The sequence below is a fragment of the Cyprinus carpio genome, chromosome A18 (assembly GCF_018340385.1).
Source record: "Cyprinus carpio isolate SPL01 chromosome A18, ASM1834038v1, whole genome shotgun sequence".
NCBI lineage: Eukaryota > Metazoa > Chordata > Actinopteri > Cypriniformes > Cyprinidae > Cyprinus > Cyprinus carpio.
Window position 1 is genome coordinate 3965588 of NC_056589.1, and position 16335 is coordinate 3981922.

The window sequence follows — 16335 nt, forward strand, 5'->3', positions numbered from 1 at the left end:
CCTTCAACAGGAGCTGCAGGCACATTCTGTCCGAGTGCCGCCCACAGGAGCTCTGCTTCACTGCCCTCGGCCGGTTCGGACACGCACCCGTTCTGTTCTCCAAAGGCTGTATGTCGCAGAGAGACTGTGTCCGATCCAGCAGTCAAATGATCCGCGGGAACAACATCAGCTTCACGAACTCGTGCTGCGGCCGTCCTTACTGTAACTCGAGCCGGGGCTGCGATCACAGCCTCGCACTGCTCACGGTGTCTGCTATCACTGCGAGCGTCCTGACGGCCGACTGGACTCGAGCTGGACTCATGATGCCCAGCTGAGAAAGACATGGACCGAACACGGGACTCTCCTACTGCCAGGATCTTAACCAGCTGTTTGAAAAGGCCTTTTATGTCAAGTTCACTTTTAACTGAGCCTCATTAAATTTTATGTGTTGTGGTTTTATGTGAACCTTGTCATGCCTGTTTTCGCCTAATATACTCCTTTCACTTTATAGTTTAAAAGTAATTTATTGGCATTATTGTTTACATACAATATTGCAATTGCGTTATACACAAAACGGTAACAAACAACAGTTAAAAGAGCTGCTTAAGTAATGAAAATAATAGTAAAGGGAATGTTTGTTTATATATGTAAAACAAAAAAAATTGTCAATTTATGAAAACAATACTATTTTAATAGAACCATTTCAGTGAGCAGAACATTTTATTAATCTGAAGAATATTTTTCATTTATAAAGAGCAGTTTGTGTAACAGAAAGGCTGTTCATGGAACCATCGATGCCAAATATTTTTAAGAGTGTGGAAGAATTGTGAAATTGAATCTAAAAATAGTTAAGCCATATGTCCCCCCCCCCCAGTCAGATTCATTAGAGCTAATTTAACTCTTGTTGTGTCTGAGCTGATGGTGTCGAGGTCTTCGGCTGGTTAACAAGGTGAATTAAAAGGCAGATGGTCAAGTCACATTTTTTTGTATTGTGCTTTATTCAGTACTGCTGTTAAACTGGACAATAGTGTGTCAATAATGCAAGAAGACAATAACAGAGTCAGTTCATTGATGATTCAGTGATGTCATCATCCAGTTCAGCTCTCTTCAATAGTGTCTGTGCAATCAGTCAAGAGAAGGAACCAAAACTCCATCAGTGACAGAAATGGAGAAGAAACCAGGCTCAGTTGGGGGCCAGTGCTCCTCTGACCAGACAAACCAGCATGACGTGGTTTAACTGCAGGCTGCAGCACAGGTCAGACTGAGCAGAGGACTCGTCTGGTTCCTGTGGTCGTGTGCTGATGGTCATCGAGGTGACGAGGTCTTCACAGGGGATCTGTCTCAGGGCTGTAGAGGTGGTCTCTAGGTGCTGATCCACTTCTGGTCTGGATCTGGTGGCTACGGTGACCTCGGAATAAGAATAAAGATATAGCGGCATTTTTCTCCATCAATCTCCATTCAAAATTTCTGACACTTTTGTAAACAACATAAAAATCACAAATATATAAATATGATTTTAACAATTAACTAATTTGGTAATTTGTTTTCTTACAGGTTATTCCTCTACTTTTCTCAGTTGCAGGATGGTACGAAGTTTAATTTGACAGAAGGTAAGGCATTTCTCTCATGTTTTACTCAAATGCTCCTTCATGAGACAGACAGATCTTCAGGAATTCAGTCATCTTATTCTGAAATGTCTCTTTATAAGAGCTGTTCGAGTGTTCACAGGATTTACTCACTCTGTCATCAGATTTGGCAGAAATAACAGCAGTATGAAACTTCTTTTGCTGCTTGATTTGGACTGCCAACAATCTCTGAGAATCTGAAACACTCGCAGCTGGTTACAGCAATGTCTGTGCACTCTGAATACACTGTTAATACTGCTAATTAAAGCTACGATCATAAATCCAGAAAAATGAAAAATAAGTTAAGTTGTTAAATTTTATGACTTCAATCAATTAAAATGCTTTTTGATCATTAAAATTAAATCATTAAAATGGAATCCAGCCAAATTAAAACTGCTACTGTAACATATATTGTTACATATATTATTGTTTTTTTTTTTTTTTTTTTTTATTATATGTCTGGCTTGAAGTATAATTTGTTTGAAGTAATGGGGCTTCATATAAACGTTATGATCATGAATGATATTTATTCCTTATGATTCTTAAGATAATGGCCTGTCAGATGGTGATATAACTGTGAAGAATGACCGGTCTGTTTGTTATAGGGACAACATTTATAACTGTATGATGATGGCAAACCTTCTTTATTATCACTGAAATATCGCTGGCTGTCGTTTGGTCCGGATTGAAGTTCTAATCATGTATTGATTTCTGCTCTCCTGAAGGGGGCAGTAGCATCTGACCTGCTGACCTTTACATTTATTGCTTGAGAGAAGGTGATGATGACGGATGACCCTCAGCTCACAGCCGGAGCCCATTTCAGCCCAAACTGGGGCCCTTTCACTGCGGATGTCAAATGATGTGGAGAACAGCAGCATGTGTTTGAGCTGCTGGAATGAGCGCAAATCAGAGGAGACCTATACACACTCTTTACACGCAGTGCCGGGGAAAGCTACTTTTAAAAGCAACGCATTACAATGTTGTGTTACTCCTTAAAAAGTAGCTAATTGCATTACTTAGATACTTGTTATGGAAAGTATTGCGTTACGTTACTTTTGCGTTATTTTTTCTCATCTGGCCTGGGCTTGATTCTTTGTTTTTAATATAAAAATTTTGATTTTGGGCTAAAGTAAAAGCTTTTTCACACCAAAAGTGAAACGAATGAGCCTCAGGCTGAAGGAAATGTAGGTTCCTGTCTGTGCAATGAGAGAATCAGACACTAGATGGCAGGAGAGCTCGAGTCTGTTCCAGAAATACACTACAGTCCATCATATCAGCTGTTGAGTTACCATGGCAATTCCATAAGACACAGAATAGATCAAGATACTGTTTGCAAAAATAAATAAATAAATAAAAAAATAAAAGAAAAAAAAATAAATAAAGAATGACAAACACTAGTAAAAAACACTAGTATTTTCTTTAACATTCATTCATTCATTTCTGTGGGTGATTAGTTGTTCAGTTCGTTGCAGTTACCTACCCTCATTGAGCTAATAAGATGTTTGCTGACACTTTATGAAGCCTATTTATAATATATTTCAGTAGCTGGCCCATATTCTTATGCATGCATAATGCCTTATAAAGAAGAAGAAGAAAAATGTTTTAAACTAAAATGTTGTAATAGACTACATATTTCAGCCAGTAGGTGGCAACAAATGAGTGTTTTTTCATTAAATTGGTCTTTACTAAATGTTCTAGTGATATTGCCAAGACAATGGTAATAATGATGATAATACACGATTTGCTTGTGTAAGTGTATATTTAATCACCACAAATGTTTTAACCACAAACGGCAATGTATTTTGTGGATTTGTTTTGTGTATTATCACTGAACGAGTCAGAGAATGAATCCAAACAAATCCTTGCTCAGCTGATTCAAAAGACTCGAGTCATTGAAATGAATCAAAATCCAGCACTAAACTACATTCCACTGAATCATTTAGCTTTATTTTCATTATCAGAATTCATTTTTTGCATTAAGATTGTGTGTAAAACTGTGTGAAAAAAAACAAACAAAAAAAAACCTATACACTGTACATCGCTGATAAGTGGAACTGTCACAGTTTGTCTGAACCAGAATGTGCTGTTTTCATTAGTGAATGAAAATTAAGAAAAGTATGGTGTGCCATACTCAGAATTAGTGCTCTGCATTTAACCCATCCGAAGTGCACACACACAGAGCAGTTAACACACACACACACTGTGAACACACACCCGGAGCAGTGGGCAGCCATTATTATGCTGAACGAGCCCGGGAGCAGTTGAATGGGGTTCGAAATCCTGCTCAAGGCACCTAAGTCGTGGTATTGAAGGTGGAGAGAGAACTGTATTCCATTACATTTACTCCCCACACACAAATTCCTGCCGGCCCGAGACTCGAACTCACAACCCTTCGATTGGGAGTCCGACTCTCTAACCATTAGGCCACGACTCCCCCGTAATTAGATGTGATATTCGCAGCAATCAGCTTTAACTAGATCTGTGAGTCCCTGGAGGAAGTCTGTGTAGAGACTGAGTGTATAGCATCAAGAGCAGAAGACTGGAGTGAAGTGATTGCTGCGTGTGTTTGAGATGAACAGAGTCTGACGGTGGCTGGATGAAGCTCTGCTGCTGTTCACCAGGCTCAGAGATCTTCTCATGACACGATTCATGATCAAAAGAGCAGAACCCAGCAGAAGTATGTGGTAAAACAGCAATGAATCACACTGGATGGTAGATTGAGATGATTTTAGTAGATAAATGGGCACAACTCCACAGACGAGTGCAAACTCACGCTGTGCCGACAGTAACAGGTAATTAGGTTATTAATGTGTATTAAGGATGTTGTATTTCCACACCGAAGAACCTTTCATATATATTTTCAAACACTTGCTTATGTTTATAAATCATTTATGAGTTTATTCTGTGTATTTCATGGAATTGATCATCTTTTTGAGCTCATTTTAACCTCATGTTGTCACACTTTGGTGGCACTATCTATCATGTGGTGTCTAACCAATTATATGTATATGATTTTATAGATTTTTCACATAGCCCTCTAAAAAAGTATAATGCGTATAACTAAACCCTTGTCAGACAGATGAGAGGAGAATCTGCTGCCAGCTGATTCATAAACAGCTTCATCTCAGTAAGTACTGAGTAATATTATATTTATGTAATATTAACAACAACAGTGTTTTTTCTTACAAGTTCACATGACAGCATAACTGAACACAAAAAATAATTGTCTCCCTTTTTATCTTTAAAAAAAAAAACTGTGTGAGACATTTGCAGTGGAAGTGAATGGAGTCAATAAAAAAAGCCTTCACTGTTCCGACAGTATCTGCACAAGAAGTGAACAATTCAGTATGTGTTAACATTTGACAGCTCTTTCACCATAACTAAAGCTGACATAAACCGCCTTACATCTCAAATAATACATGCATTTTAACACAACTGTGTCTTTTAAAAAATAAACGGAACATTTCTACTTTTCAATTCTTATAATATAGTGATAACGTTTATGCTAAAAATGCTGTTAATTGAGCTTAATTTGTACTGAACCTGGAATATTCTACTATGTAGTTGATATAAAAATAAAAATTCCTAGATTTTATATTCAGCCATAAGTGTAATATTATATGTACATAAATATGTAAACTCTTAAAGAGAGCTCATTCTGGAGGAAACGGGATTTACTGTAGAATCGTCTACAAATAACCATTTAACCTTTTCTCAGACTCTTTATCTTCTCAGGATAAAAATTTACTGTTGCCCTCAGCAACCATGTGAAACATATTTATTGATTTATTTTTGTGTTACGATTTAGTGTTGCTTGGTTACTGTGTATCGGTTGAGCCCTTTTTCAAAGCAGATGAAGAACTGCTGAGATCGATACTTTGATACCAGCAATAGCGGGGTACTTTTGAATAACAACTTGCACAAAACAAGAAATCACAGTAATATCAGTTAAGAATTCATTAGCACTGATGAAGCATGTTCCAAGGGCATGTCTAATGTGTGGCGTGTGTGTCCTTGATAATCATATCTCTCCGTATCCCTCCAAACTCCTTCCTGTCTCTGTGTGGCTTCCTGAGCGAGACGACGTCTGGCAGCAGAAGCAGTGGAACAAGTGCTGAAGGATTGAATGGAAAGCGCAGATGTCAAAGGCTCTGTTACAACCTTGAGGTAGAACTTAATGAAGATAAAAATAATTACTGCCCCAGAGCCTCGTCCACCCCCTCCGTTCCCAAGACCAGATCTCCTGACCCAGTTTCCATAATGGAGAGCGATTGCTCTGTCTCCGGCTGGAAGCGTGAGTGCACTAACTTCATAACAATTAGACCAGAATGACATGTTGTCTTTTACAATGGATGGATAAGTAGATGGAAAGTCAGAAATGTCAAACTCTTGTTGCTCGTTTGTCACAGCAGTCATTTAGTGGCCTAATTTAGATTTTGTACACATGAGGGTCAGACAGAGGCACGCAGATTATGTGTTTTCTCTTTCTCTCTATCACGATGCATCTCACCTCGTTATAATAATGGTCTGTAATTATGTATCAGTGTTAGTGTTCGTCAAACATCACGTCTGCTCATAATGTAGAGGAGGTGACACTGAATGTGCAGCTTCAGGCAGAATAGTTCACAGTTTAATGGGCAGACAGTTTTTTAACAGTGATTTGTAAGTGCTTGACATTGGGCCGGTTTACATGTGGAAGACAGTGCTGGGGGTAACGCATTACAGCTAACGCGAGTTACGTAACCAGATTACTTTGTTCAAGTAACTAGTAAAGTAATGCATTACTTTTTAATTTACAAGAAAAAAAAAAAGTTACTTTTTCAAAAAAGTAATGCTAGTTACTTTGTTTTCCCATTTATTGACTGACAAATCTCCTGTCCCCATATTGGGAGAAATCAGAAGTACAGAAGCGTTGTGTTCGCTGTGTGAACATGATGTAGTTCTAGACTAAATGTGAATGTGCTTGAATTCATCCCACTTGCAAAAAAGCAGATTTAGTATTAATCATAATGAATTAAAACAGTGAAATGCAAACTCAGAATATGACGCAAACCTGCAATAATTAAATGTTAAATAACACAAATGTATCTAATCCCATTTTTTTTAACTCATGTCTTTGCTGCTGACCTTTGATAAACCAGTTCAACCAAACTAAGAAGCAAAAATGACTTTAGATAAACTAACAATTGTGCGTCATTTTTTTTGTTTTTTTTTTATTGCTGAAGAGTGTTGAACCGTCTCCTGTGTTCTACTGCTTCCTGTTTGCCGTGCTGCTGGTTTGTGATCGTAGCTCCGTGTAGCTTTGTTTTTCTGTAGAATCTCTATCTTACTATCACTCTCTCTTGTTTAAAGTGATAAAATATAACTTAATTCCCCACCATATTTCTGATATTATCTATCAGTCTAATCTGATTAATTTGATCATTCACTTTTATTCTAAATCCGCGAGTGCAGCGCACCTGCAGCACGTTAGCATTCGTTAGCTTGTCATTAGCGTTTCCATTCGTGCCTATCGCTGTTTTCTTTTCTCCTCTCCCTCTCTCGCTTTGTTTCGTTTCTCTCTCACTTTTTCACAAGTTCATCAAACAACTGTGGTAAGAATCTTTCATCAATCACGGTGAGTAATGGCTTCTCCTGCTATTGTTATTTGCACTGCTTGCCACATGTATAGTTTATCTATCTCTGTCGGCGACGAGGGATTCACATGTGATAAATGCAGGGAAATAGTTAGGCTGACTGAGAAGATTTTAGAATTAGAGACATGCATCCAAACTTGAGAACAGTAAGAATGGGAGGGCTCTAGATACGGCTTTGGATGCGTCTAGCTCAGGGAGTCCTGTACATTGTTCGGTTCCGGTAACAGCGCCTTTGCAGCAGGGCAACTGGGTGACTGTGAGGCGGCATAGTCATGGGTCTAAACACCACTCTTCTGTTCTGATCAAAATATTACACAGGTTCTCCTCACTCAGTGATGCACCCACTGAGAAACCTGTTTAAAGAGCCCTAGTTATTAGCGATTCTATTGTACGGAAAGTGAAAATAGAGACACCAGCCACCATAGTCCAGTGTTTACCGGGAGCCGGAGCGCCTGACATCTTAGCAAATTTAAAAGTGCTGGCTAATGCTAAACGTAAATTCAGTAAGATTGTTATTCACGCCAGCGCTAATGATGTTCGACTTCGCCAGTCGGAGATCACTAAAAATAACATTACAGAGCAGAGGTGTGTGAACTTGCAAGCATGATGTCAGACACTGTAATATGCTCTGGTCCCCTCCCTGCTTACCGTGGTGATGAGATACATAGCAGATTGTCATCACTCAATGGCTGGATGTCTAAGTGGTGTCCGCAGAATAACATAGGTTTTTCTTAGACAATTGGACGAGCTTTTGGCGCAGACCTGACCTGTTGAAAAGAGATGGTCTTCATCCCTCCTGGGGTGGTGCCGCTCTTCTTTCTAGAAATATGGCACATTGTCTTAGAGTTTGTACTTGACTAACTGGGGTCCAGGTCAGGAAGCAGACAGACTGGCTAAACCGACCATCTGCTAGCCGCCTCAAGTCACAGAAGTCAGTTAATTCTCAGCAAATAGAGACTCTTTCACCTAGATATCACATTATAGAGACTGTTTCTGTTCCCCGAACTAGAAAATGCAAAAAACGTCCAAACCAATTTAAGAGTAACAATTTGATTGATGTTCAACAAATAAAAAACATATGCAATACGGATAAACAAATGATAAAGCTTGGCTTATTGAATATCAGGTCCCTTTCTACGAAAGCACTTTTTGTAAATAATATGATCACTGATCATAACCTAGATGTGCTCTGTTTGACAGAAACCTGGCTAAAACCTAATGAGTACATTATTTTAAATGAGTCTGCCCCCCAAGATTATTGTTATAAACATGAGCCGTGTCCAAAAGGTAAAGGGGGAGGTGTTGCTTCAGTTTATAACAATGGTTTCAGTATTTCTCAGAGGGCGGGCTTCAAGTATAACTTGTTTGAAGTAATGGTGCTTCATATAACATTATCCAGAGAAATAAGTGTTAATGATAAATCCCCTGTGATGTTTGTACTGGCTACTGTATACAGGCCACCAGGGCACCATACAGACTTTATTAAAGAGTTTGCTGATTTTATATCCGAGTTACTGCTGACTGCAGATAAAGTTGTTGGTGATTTTAATATCCATGTTGATAATAAAAAAGATGCATTGGGATCAGCATTTACAGACATTCTGAACTCTATTGGGGTTAGACAACACGTCTCAGGACCTACTCATTGTTGAAATCATACTCTAGATTTAATACTGTCACATGGAATTGATGTTGATGGTGTCGAAATTATGCAGCCAAGCAATGATATCTCAGATCATTATTTAAATTTGTGCAAACTTCATATAGCTAAAACTGTAAATTCTGCTTCTTGTTACAAGTATGGTAGAACCATCACTTCTACCACAAAAGACTGCTTTGTAAGTAATCTTTCTGATGTATCCCAATTCCTTAGCATATCCAAAACCTCAGAACAACTTGATGATGTAACAGAAACTATGGACTCTCTCTTTTCTAGCATTTTAAATACAGTTGCTCCTTTACGCTAAAGGAAGATTAAAGAAAACAGTCGGACACCATGGTATAATGAGCACACTCGCACCCTAAAGACAGCAGCCCGGAAAATGGAGCGCAGCTGGAGGAAAACAAAACTAGAGGTATTTCGTATTGCTTGGAGGGAAAGTAACCTATCCTACAGAAAAGCATTAAAAACTGCTAGATCTGATTAATTTTCGTCTCTTTTAGAAGAAAACAAACATTACCCCAGGCATTTGTTCAATACAGTGACTAAATTAACGAAAAATAAATCATCAACAAGTGTTGACATTTCCCAACAGCACAGCAGTAATGACTTTATGAACTGCTTTAGCTCTAAGATCGATACTATTAGGGATACAATTGTAACCATGCAGCCGTCAGCTACAGTATCGCATCAGACAGTGCACTATAGATACCCTGAGGAACAGTTCCACTCATTCTCTACTATAGGAGAGGAAGAACTGTATAAACTTGTTAAATCATCTAAACCAACAACATGTATGTTAGACCCTATTCCATCTAAGCTCCTAAAAGAGGTGCTTCCAGAATTCATAGATCCTCTTCTGACTATTATTAATTCATCATTGTCATTAGGATATGTCCCCAAAACCTTCAAACTGGATGTTAAGCCTCTCATCAAAAAAACACAACTAGACCCCAAAGAACGAATCTTCCTTTTCTGTCCAAGATACTAGAAAAGGTAGTATCCTCACAATTATATTCCTTCTTAGAGAAAAATAGTATCTATGAGGATTTCCAGTCAGGATTTAGACCGTATCATAGTACTGAGACTGCTCTCATTATAGTTACAAATAACCTGTTCTTATCAACTGATAGTGGTTGTATCTCTCTATTAGTGCTACTAGATCTTAGCGCTGTGTTCAACACTATTGACCACAACATTCTTTTGCATAGACTAAAAAACTTTGTTGGCATTAATGGAAGTGCATTAGCATGGTTTAAATCATACTTATATGACCGCCATCAATTCGTAGCAGTGAATGAAGAGGTATCATATCAATCACAAGTGCAGTATGGAGTACCTCAAGGCTCAGTACTAGGGCAGTTACACTTCAAGCTTTATATGTTACCCTTGGGAGATATCATCAGGAAACACGGTGTTAGCTTTCACTGTTATGCTGATGATACTCAGCTCTATATTTCTTTGGGGCCCGGCGAAACATACCAATTTGAAAAACTTATGGAATGCATAGTCGATATAAAAAAACTGGATGATGAGTCATTTCTTTACTGTTAAATTCTGAAAAAACAGAGGTGTTAATTATAGGACCAAATAAAACTCTGCATGTAATAACCTAGAACACTGTCTAAGACTTGATGGCTCCTCTGTCAGTTCTTCGTCATCAGTTAGGAACCTAGGTGTGCTATTTGATAGCAATATTTCCTTAGAAAGCCATGTTTCTAGCATTTGTAAAACTGCATTTTTCCATCTCAAAAATATATCTAAATTATAACCTATGCTCTCAATGTCAAATGCAGAAATGTTAATCCATGTGTTTATGACCTTAAGGTTAGATTATTGTAATGCTTTATTGGGTGGTTGTTCTGCACGCTTAATAAACAAACTCTAACTGGTCCAAAATGCAGCAGCTAGAGTTCTTACTAGAACCAGGAAGTATAACCATATTAGCCCGGTTCTGTCAACTTTGGATTGTTTTTCTATCAAACATCATATAGATTTTAAAATCTTGCTTATTACTTATAAGCCATCAATGGTTTAGCAATTTGATAATACCTAGAATATCAAAGTCAACTGCGGGCGGCAGATCCTTCTCCTATTTAGCGCCTAAACTCTGGAATAACCTACCTAACATTGTTCAGGAGACAGACACACTTTTGCAGTTTAAAATCTAGATTAAAGACCCATCTCTTTAACCTGGCTTAAACATAACACACTAATAGGTTTCTAATATCCAAATCCGTTAAAGGATTTTTAGGCTGCATTAATTAGGTAAACCGGAACTGGGAACACTTCCCATAACACCCGATGTACTTGTTACATTGTTAGAAGAATGGCATCTACGCTAATATTAGTCTGTTTCTCTCTTATTCCGAGGTGACCGCAGCCACCAGATCCAGTCTGTATCTAGATCAGAGGGTCACTGCAGTCACCTGGATCCAGTACGTATCCAGCCCAGATGGTGGATCAGCACCTAGAAAGGACCTCTACAGCCCTGAAAGACAGCGGAGACCAGGACAACTAGATGAGCACCAGAGACAGATCCCCTGTAAAGACCTTGTCTCAGACGACCACTGGGACAAGACCACAGGAAACAGATGAATCTTCTGCACAATCTGAATTTGTTGCAGCCTGGAATTGAACTGCTGGTTTCGTCTGGTCAGAGGAGAACTGGCCCCCCCACTGAGCCTGGTTTCTCCCAAGGTTCTTTCTCCATTCTCTCACCGATGGAGTTTTGGTTCCTTGCCGCTGTCGCCTCTGGCTTGCTTAGTTGGGGACTCTCATTTACAGCGATATCGTTGACTTGATTGCAAATGATTGCACAGGTACTATTTAAACTGAACTGAGCTGCATGATGACATCACTGGATTCTATGATGAACTGCCCTTAACTGTCATTTTGCATTATTGTTTTGTTTAAAGTGCTATATAAATAAAAGTGACTTGACTTGACTACTGTACCGACGTGAATTTACTGTTCCTTCAGCCTGGGGTTTATTCATTACACTTTTTGGTGTAAAAGGGCTTTTACATTTGCTATAAATAGAACTTCTTATGTTAAAAACAATCAAGCCCTGCTCATATTTAAAAAGTAATGCAAAAGTAACGTAACACATTACTTTCCATAAAAAGTAACTAAGTAACGTAATTAGTTACTTTTTTACGGAGTAACACGATATTGTAATGCATTGCTTTTAAAAGTAACTTTCCCCAACACTGGTGGAAGACTGGTGGATGCTTTTTCACTGACTGGAAGAAAGAAATCTGATAATGATATAAGCAGACGTAAATGCCCTCTGAGATGCATTTGAGATGGATCTGATCAGGAAAACCACTTCATGTTTCGAGACACATTCCCGTGACTCATAAATGGATCTAGTTGTTCAAACTACATATGTAAATTTTATGATAAATTAATAATGATGGGAGGAGTCTCATCGTTCAGTCCTGTCAATCACTGTCTGAAGTGTTTATAACAGAAGTCACTGAGCCGTCAGAGTGACATCTCTCCGCCTCTTATCTCCTCCTCTGTTCCTTATGTGGGGGTTTTGTTCGGAGTGTTGGGATCAAGCCCCTTCTTTAAGCACAGAAAGCCAAACTCATGATGTTTACCATGAGTTTTTCAGCCTGGCTCTTATACACACATTCAGCATTTCGTCCTGAAGCTCCAGTTTTCTCATTAGTGGTGATAATCACTACAGTTATTTCTCCCGCCAGCGCTGCCTCCTAATGCAGCTTTGATCTCCAAATCAGCTGATGATAAACAAAATGCAGAACATATCTGTTGATTCTTGTGAAGTGATTTTGCTTATAGTGCAGTATCCGCTTTGAGGAGACACATTTATGCGATAGATAGATGATTGCTTGAGGCTCATGAAGTGTAAATATCCTCCTATGCTCATCCTCATATAATTATTCATGCAATTTTTTAAAGATCATATTTGTGTCTATCGATAGACCACTTGGTGTAGTTTTAACATTAATTATCATTAATGGATTTGCCAGGGAATTCGTAGACTAGTGGTTAGAGAGTTTGACTCCTAACCCTAAAGTTGTGTGCTCGAGACTCGGGCCGGCAATACCATGACTGAGGTGTCCTTGAGCAAGTCACTGAACCCCCAACTGCTCCCTGGGCGCCACAGCATAAATGATACCCACTGCTCCGTGTGTGTGTGTGTGTGTGTGTGTGTGTGTGTGTGTGTGTGTGTGTGTGTGTGTGTGTGTGTGTGTGTGTGTGCGTGTGTGCGTGCGTGCGTGCGTTTGGATGGGTTAAATGCAGAGCATGAATTCTGAGTATAGGTCACCATACTTGGCTGTATGTCATGTCACTGTGTGAACTACAACTAAAGGTGATTAACAAAGACTTAAGCATCACTCAAACTAAACACAGTTAGTGCTAGTCACTGAGTTTGATCCGAGACGCAGTGGTTGGTTTGTTTGGTTTGGAACTATTTTTGTTGGTGAAGCAAAAACAGACAAAGTTAGTGTCCAAAATGTATGTATCTAAATGTCTTGTTTACTGAAGTGTTGTATTACAGTAATATCACACTCGCAGTCATACTGTTGCTCTGAATCAGACGCAGGACTGCATGCATGTTTTTGCTTGCGCTTCCTCTACCTGTCAACTTCTCATCGCATTTAGATTTTTTGTATAGTTATTTTTAGGTCTATGTTTATGTGAAGTTGTAACTGCACAGCTGTGTTGTGCACCAGTGTAGAATTACATTCATAATGTGGAGTAAATGGTGTTGTGTTAGGGATCAGAAGAGGGTCTCCAGATCACTTGATGAGCAGCAGCTCTTGACTTTCTGAATGGGGTGAATCTGTGTGGAAACTCCTAAACAGTGTTTCTCATTGTAATTTCCTGGTCATTTTAGTAGCACATACTGTGAACTTTGCAGGACAAATGTGTGAATTAATTATGAATGTTGCAAGTAATGGCCAAAATCTCTGATCCATATTCAAGCATTAATGTTTTCTTCTTCATCGTCTCAGATGGCTGGATCATTTCAAGGAGTCATACACAAGAGCAGACAGATGGAGAAAGTGTGAAGTGTATATGTGTGTGTGTGTGTGTGTGTGTGTGTGTGTGTGTGTGTTACTGGCACAAACTGCCTCTGTTTGAAAGACAAGACAAGATGAGAAGGTCTGATTTTAAAGGAAACATTCGTGTGAAGGAGAATGAGATATACACAGAGAAACAGAGCTGAGAGAAGGCAAAACAAAAAGAAAGAACATGAGTGAACGGAGCACAAAGAGAGGGTCCTATCAGAGACGGGAGATGGGGAGAGACAGGAGGAGACGAGGAGGGAGGAGGAGGTGTGATCTTTGGGTGGAAAAGCAGGGAATATGCTTTGGGGGATGGAGGGAGTCGAGAAGAAAAACACAAAGGCAGGCTGTCTTGGACAAAACACAGTGCTAAAGAGAGAGACAAATCACTAACACACAGGCATATTAGAATGATTGACAGAAACGAGCAAGGGAGGAAGCAGATGAGAGGCAAACGGGGTGCTTTTAGATCGAGAGAGAGAGAGAGCGAGGGAGGGAGGGAGGGAGGGAGTGAGGGAGGTGGGAGGAGAGAGAGGGGCGGAGGGAGGCAGGGCTGAGCACTATTTAAGTGTCGGAGCGGGGCTGAACACCAGGCTCTGAACTCCCCGTGTGTGAAGGGAGGACAGACACACACAAACACACCTGTGAGACTCACACACACCTGGCCCCGTACACTCTCTCTCTCTCCTCGAGCTCCTGGAGCAGAGATGTTCAGGGTTCGGGCCGCTCTCGCCTGTGCTCTGCTGCTGCTGTCGGCGGGCGCTGTGGATTTGGGAGGCTCTCCGTCCGGCTTCTACCCGCGCTTCAATCCCTTCTTCTTCCTGTGCACCCACCACGGTGAGCTGGAGGGCCCCGGGGCCGAGGGAGGAGGAGAGGTGCTGCTCACCTTCCAGATCCACGGGAGCCCCAGCGCATACGTCCCGGGACAGGAGTACCAGAGTGAGTACAGAAGTCCAGTTTTACATGTTTAAAATGTGCTTCGCATCTCAGTGAAGTCAAAATAATAACTTCATGAATCAAAATGTCATTTTACAAGAAAACACTATTTCACATTTAATTCTATGTTCTTCTTTGTAACTATTTGTGAAGTTTACTAGCATTTCTGAGTGAAAATTGTCTCAAAGTAATCCTACGGCAATGTTTTTCAGTGTAGATCAGGTCGAAATGGCTCTTCAAGGTAATAATTTCAGGTGAACACATTTCAGCATTAGAAGGGTCTCTATGACAGTGCAGTTTTAGTATAATTTAGATACTATTAAAATTGATACTAATATTTTGAATCAGCTTTTATGTTTTTATTTTCTGTTTTAATTTTAGTTAAAGTTTTAATCATTTTGTTTTTGTCATTTTTAGTAGTTTTGGTTTGTTTTATATACACATATGTCTATGTAGTTTTTATTAATTTTCATTTCAGTTGTAGTTTTAGTTATTTTAGTACAGTTAAGCTAAATTAAAAAAAGATATACATATATATATATATATATATATATATATATATATATATATATATATATATATATATATATAATTTATATATATATTATTAATTTATTATATATAATTATTTATGGTTAAGTAACCCTGGTCTGAAAAAAGTTTTTAAAAATATTTCATTGCAGGTAAGGATGCAAAACCAGCAGCAAAATCAAAGTTGCTGCATGTGAAAATAGATTGCAGTCTGTGTGTGAGTGAGATGATTGTGTTTATGTAACTGAGCACAAGTATTGATGTGAAGTTGAACTGCTCTATTCCACTTTTCTCCGTTCTTCTGTGCCGTGTGATCCCAGCGCTCATGTGTGGGTGGTTTATCCTGAGGCCAGAAGCACTAGATTCTCACAAACAACTCACAAGAGCACAACAGGTGCAGCACAGCCACAGTTTATGTGAATAAAAGAGACAGAGGTAAATCACAGTCTCATTACAAACAACTCCTGTAATGAAGACAATCACACTCTGCTCATGTAAACATAAAGCTGCAATATAAAGTGTAAAGTAAAGCTAAAGAGGAACGCCACAGGTCTCTGTTTTCTTGGTTTTACTGTCACGATAACTGAAGAGCTGGATGTAAAGCGTGCCCGTGGCTCAGAGGCTGATCTGCTCTCCTCTCAGCTCTGCTTTCTGCTGGTGTTTTGATGCTTGTGAAGAGCGGCCGCTGTTCTTTGTGTGAGGAGGGAAGCGTGAGGTCTTGTGTTCTCAGCTTTATCTTCCTTATCCAGACCTGTGAGATCTACAGGGACGTGTTCATTCTCAAACACGCGCCTGCGTCTTTGTGTGTTCGGGGGTCGCGAGGATTCTGGGGATTAATGGGGATGGAAGGGCTGAAAGACAAAGAGAACGAGCCAAAGTGCTGCAAATTTATAGAGTGTCAACATACTGGAAACAAATACACA

General features: G+C 39.4%; 2 protein-coding genes across 2 annotated transcripts in view; both read left to right on the forward strand.

Annotated features, from left to right (window-relative positions):
- bncr (bouncer) overlaps positions 1-438 on the forward strand; it is a 629-nt gene extending 191 nt beyond the window's left edge. Inside the window, exon 1 of the mRNA XM_019100191.2 lies at positions 1-438. This exon is cut by the window's left edge and continues 191 nt beyond it. Within this exon, the coding sequence (XP_018955736.2) occupies positions 1-314 (314 nt within the window). The 3' untranslated portion in view covers positions 315-438.
- Positions 439-14520: 14082 nt separating this feature from the next.
- Positions 14521-16335, forward strand: part of reln (reelin) — a 92432-nt gene continuing 90617 nt past the window's right edge. Inside the window, 1 exon segment of the mRNA XM_042774805.1 lies at positions 14521-14884. Within this exon segment, the coding sequence (XP_042630739.1) occupies positions 14653-14884 (232 nt within the window). The 5' untranslated portion in view covers positions 14521-14652.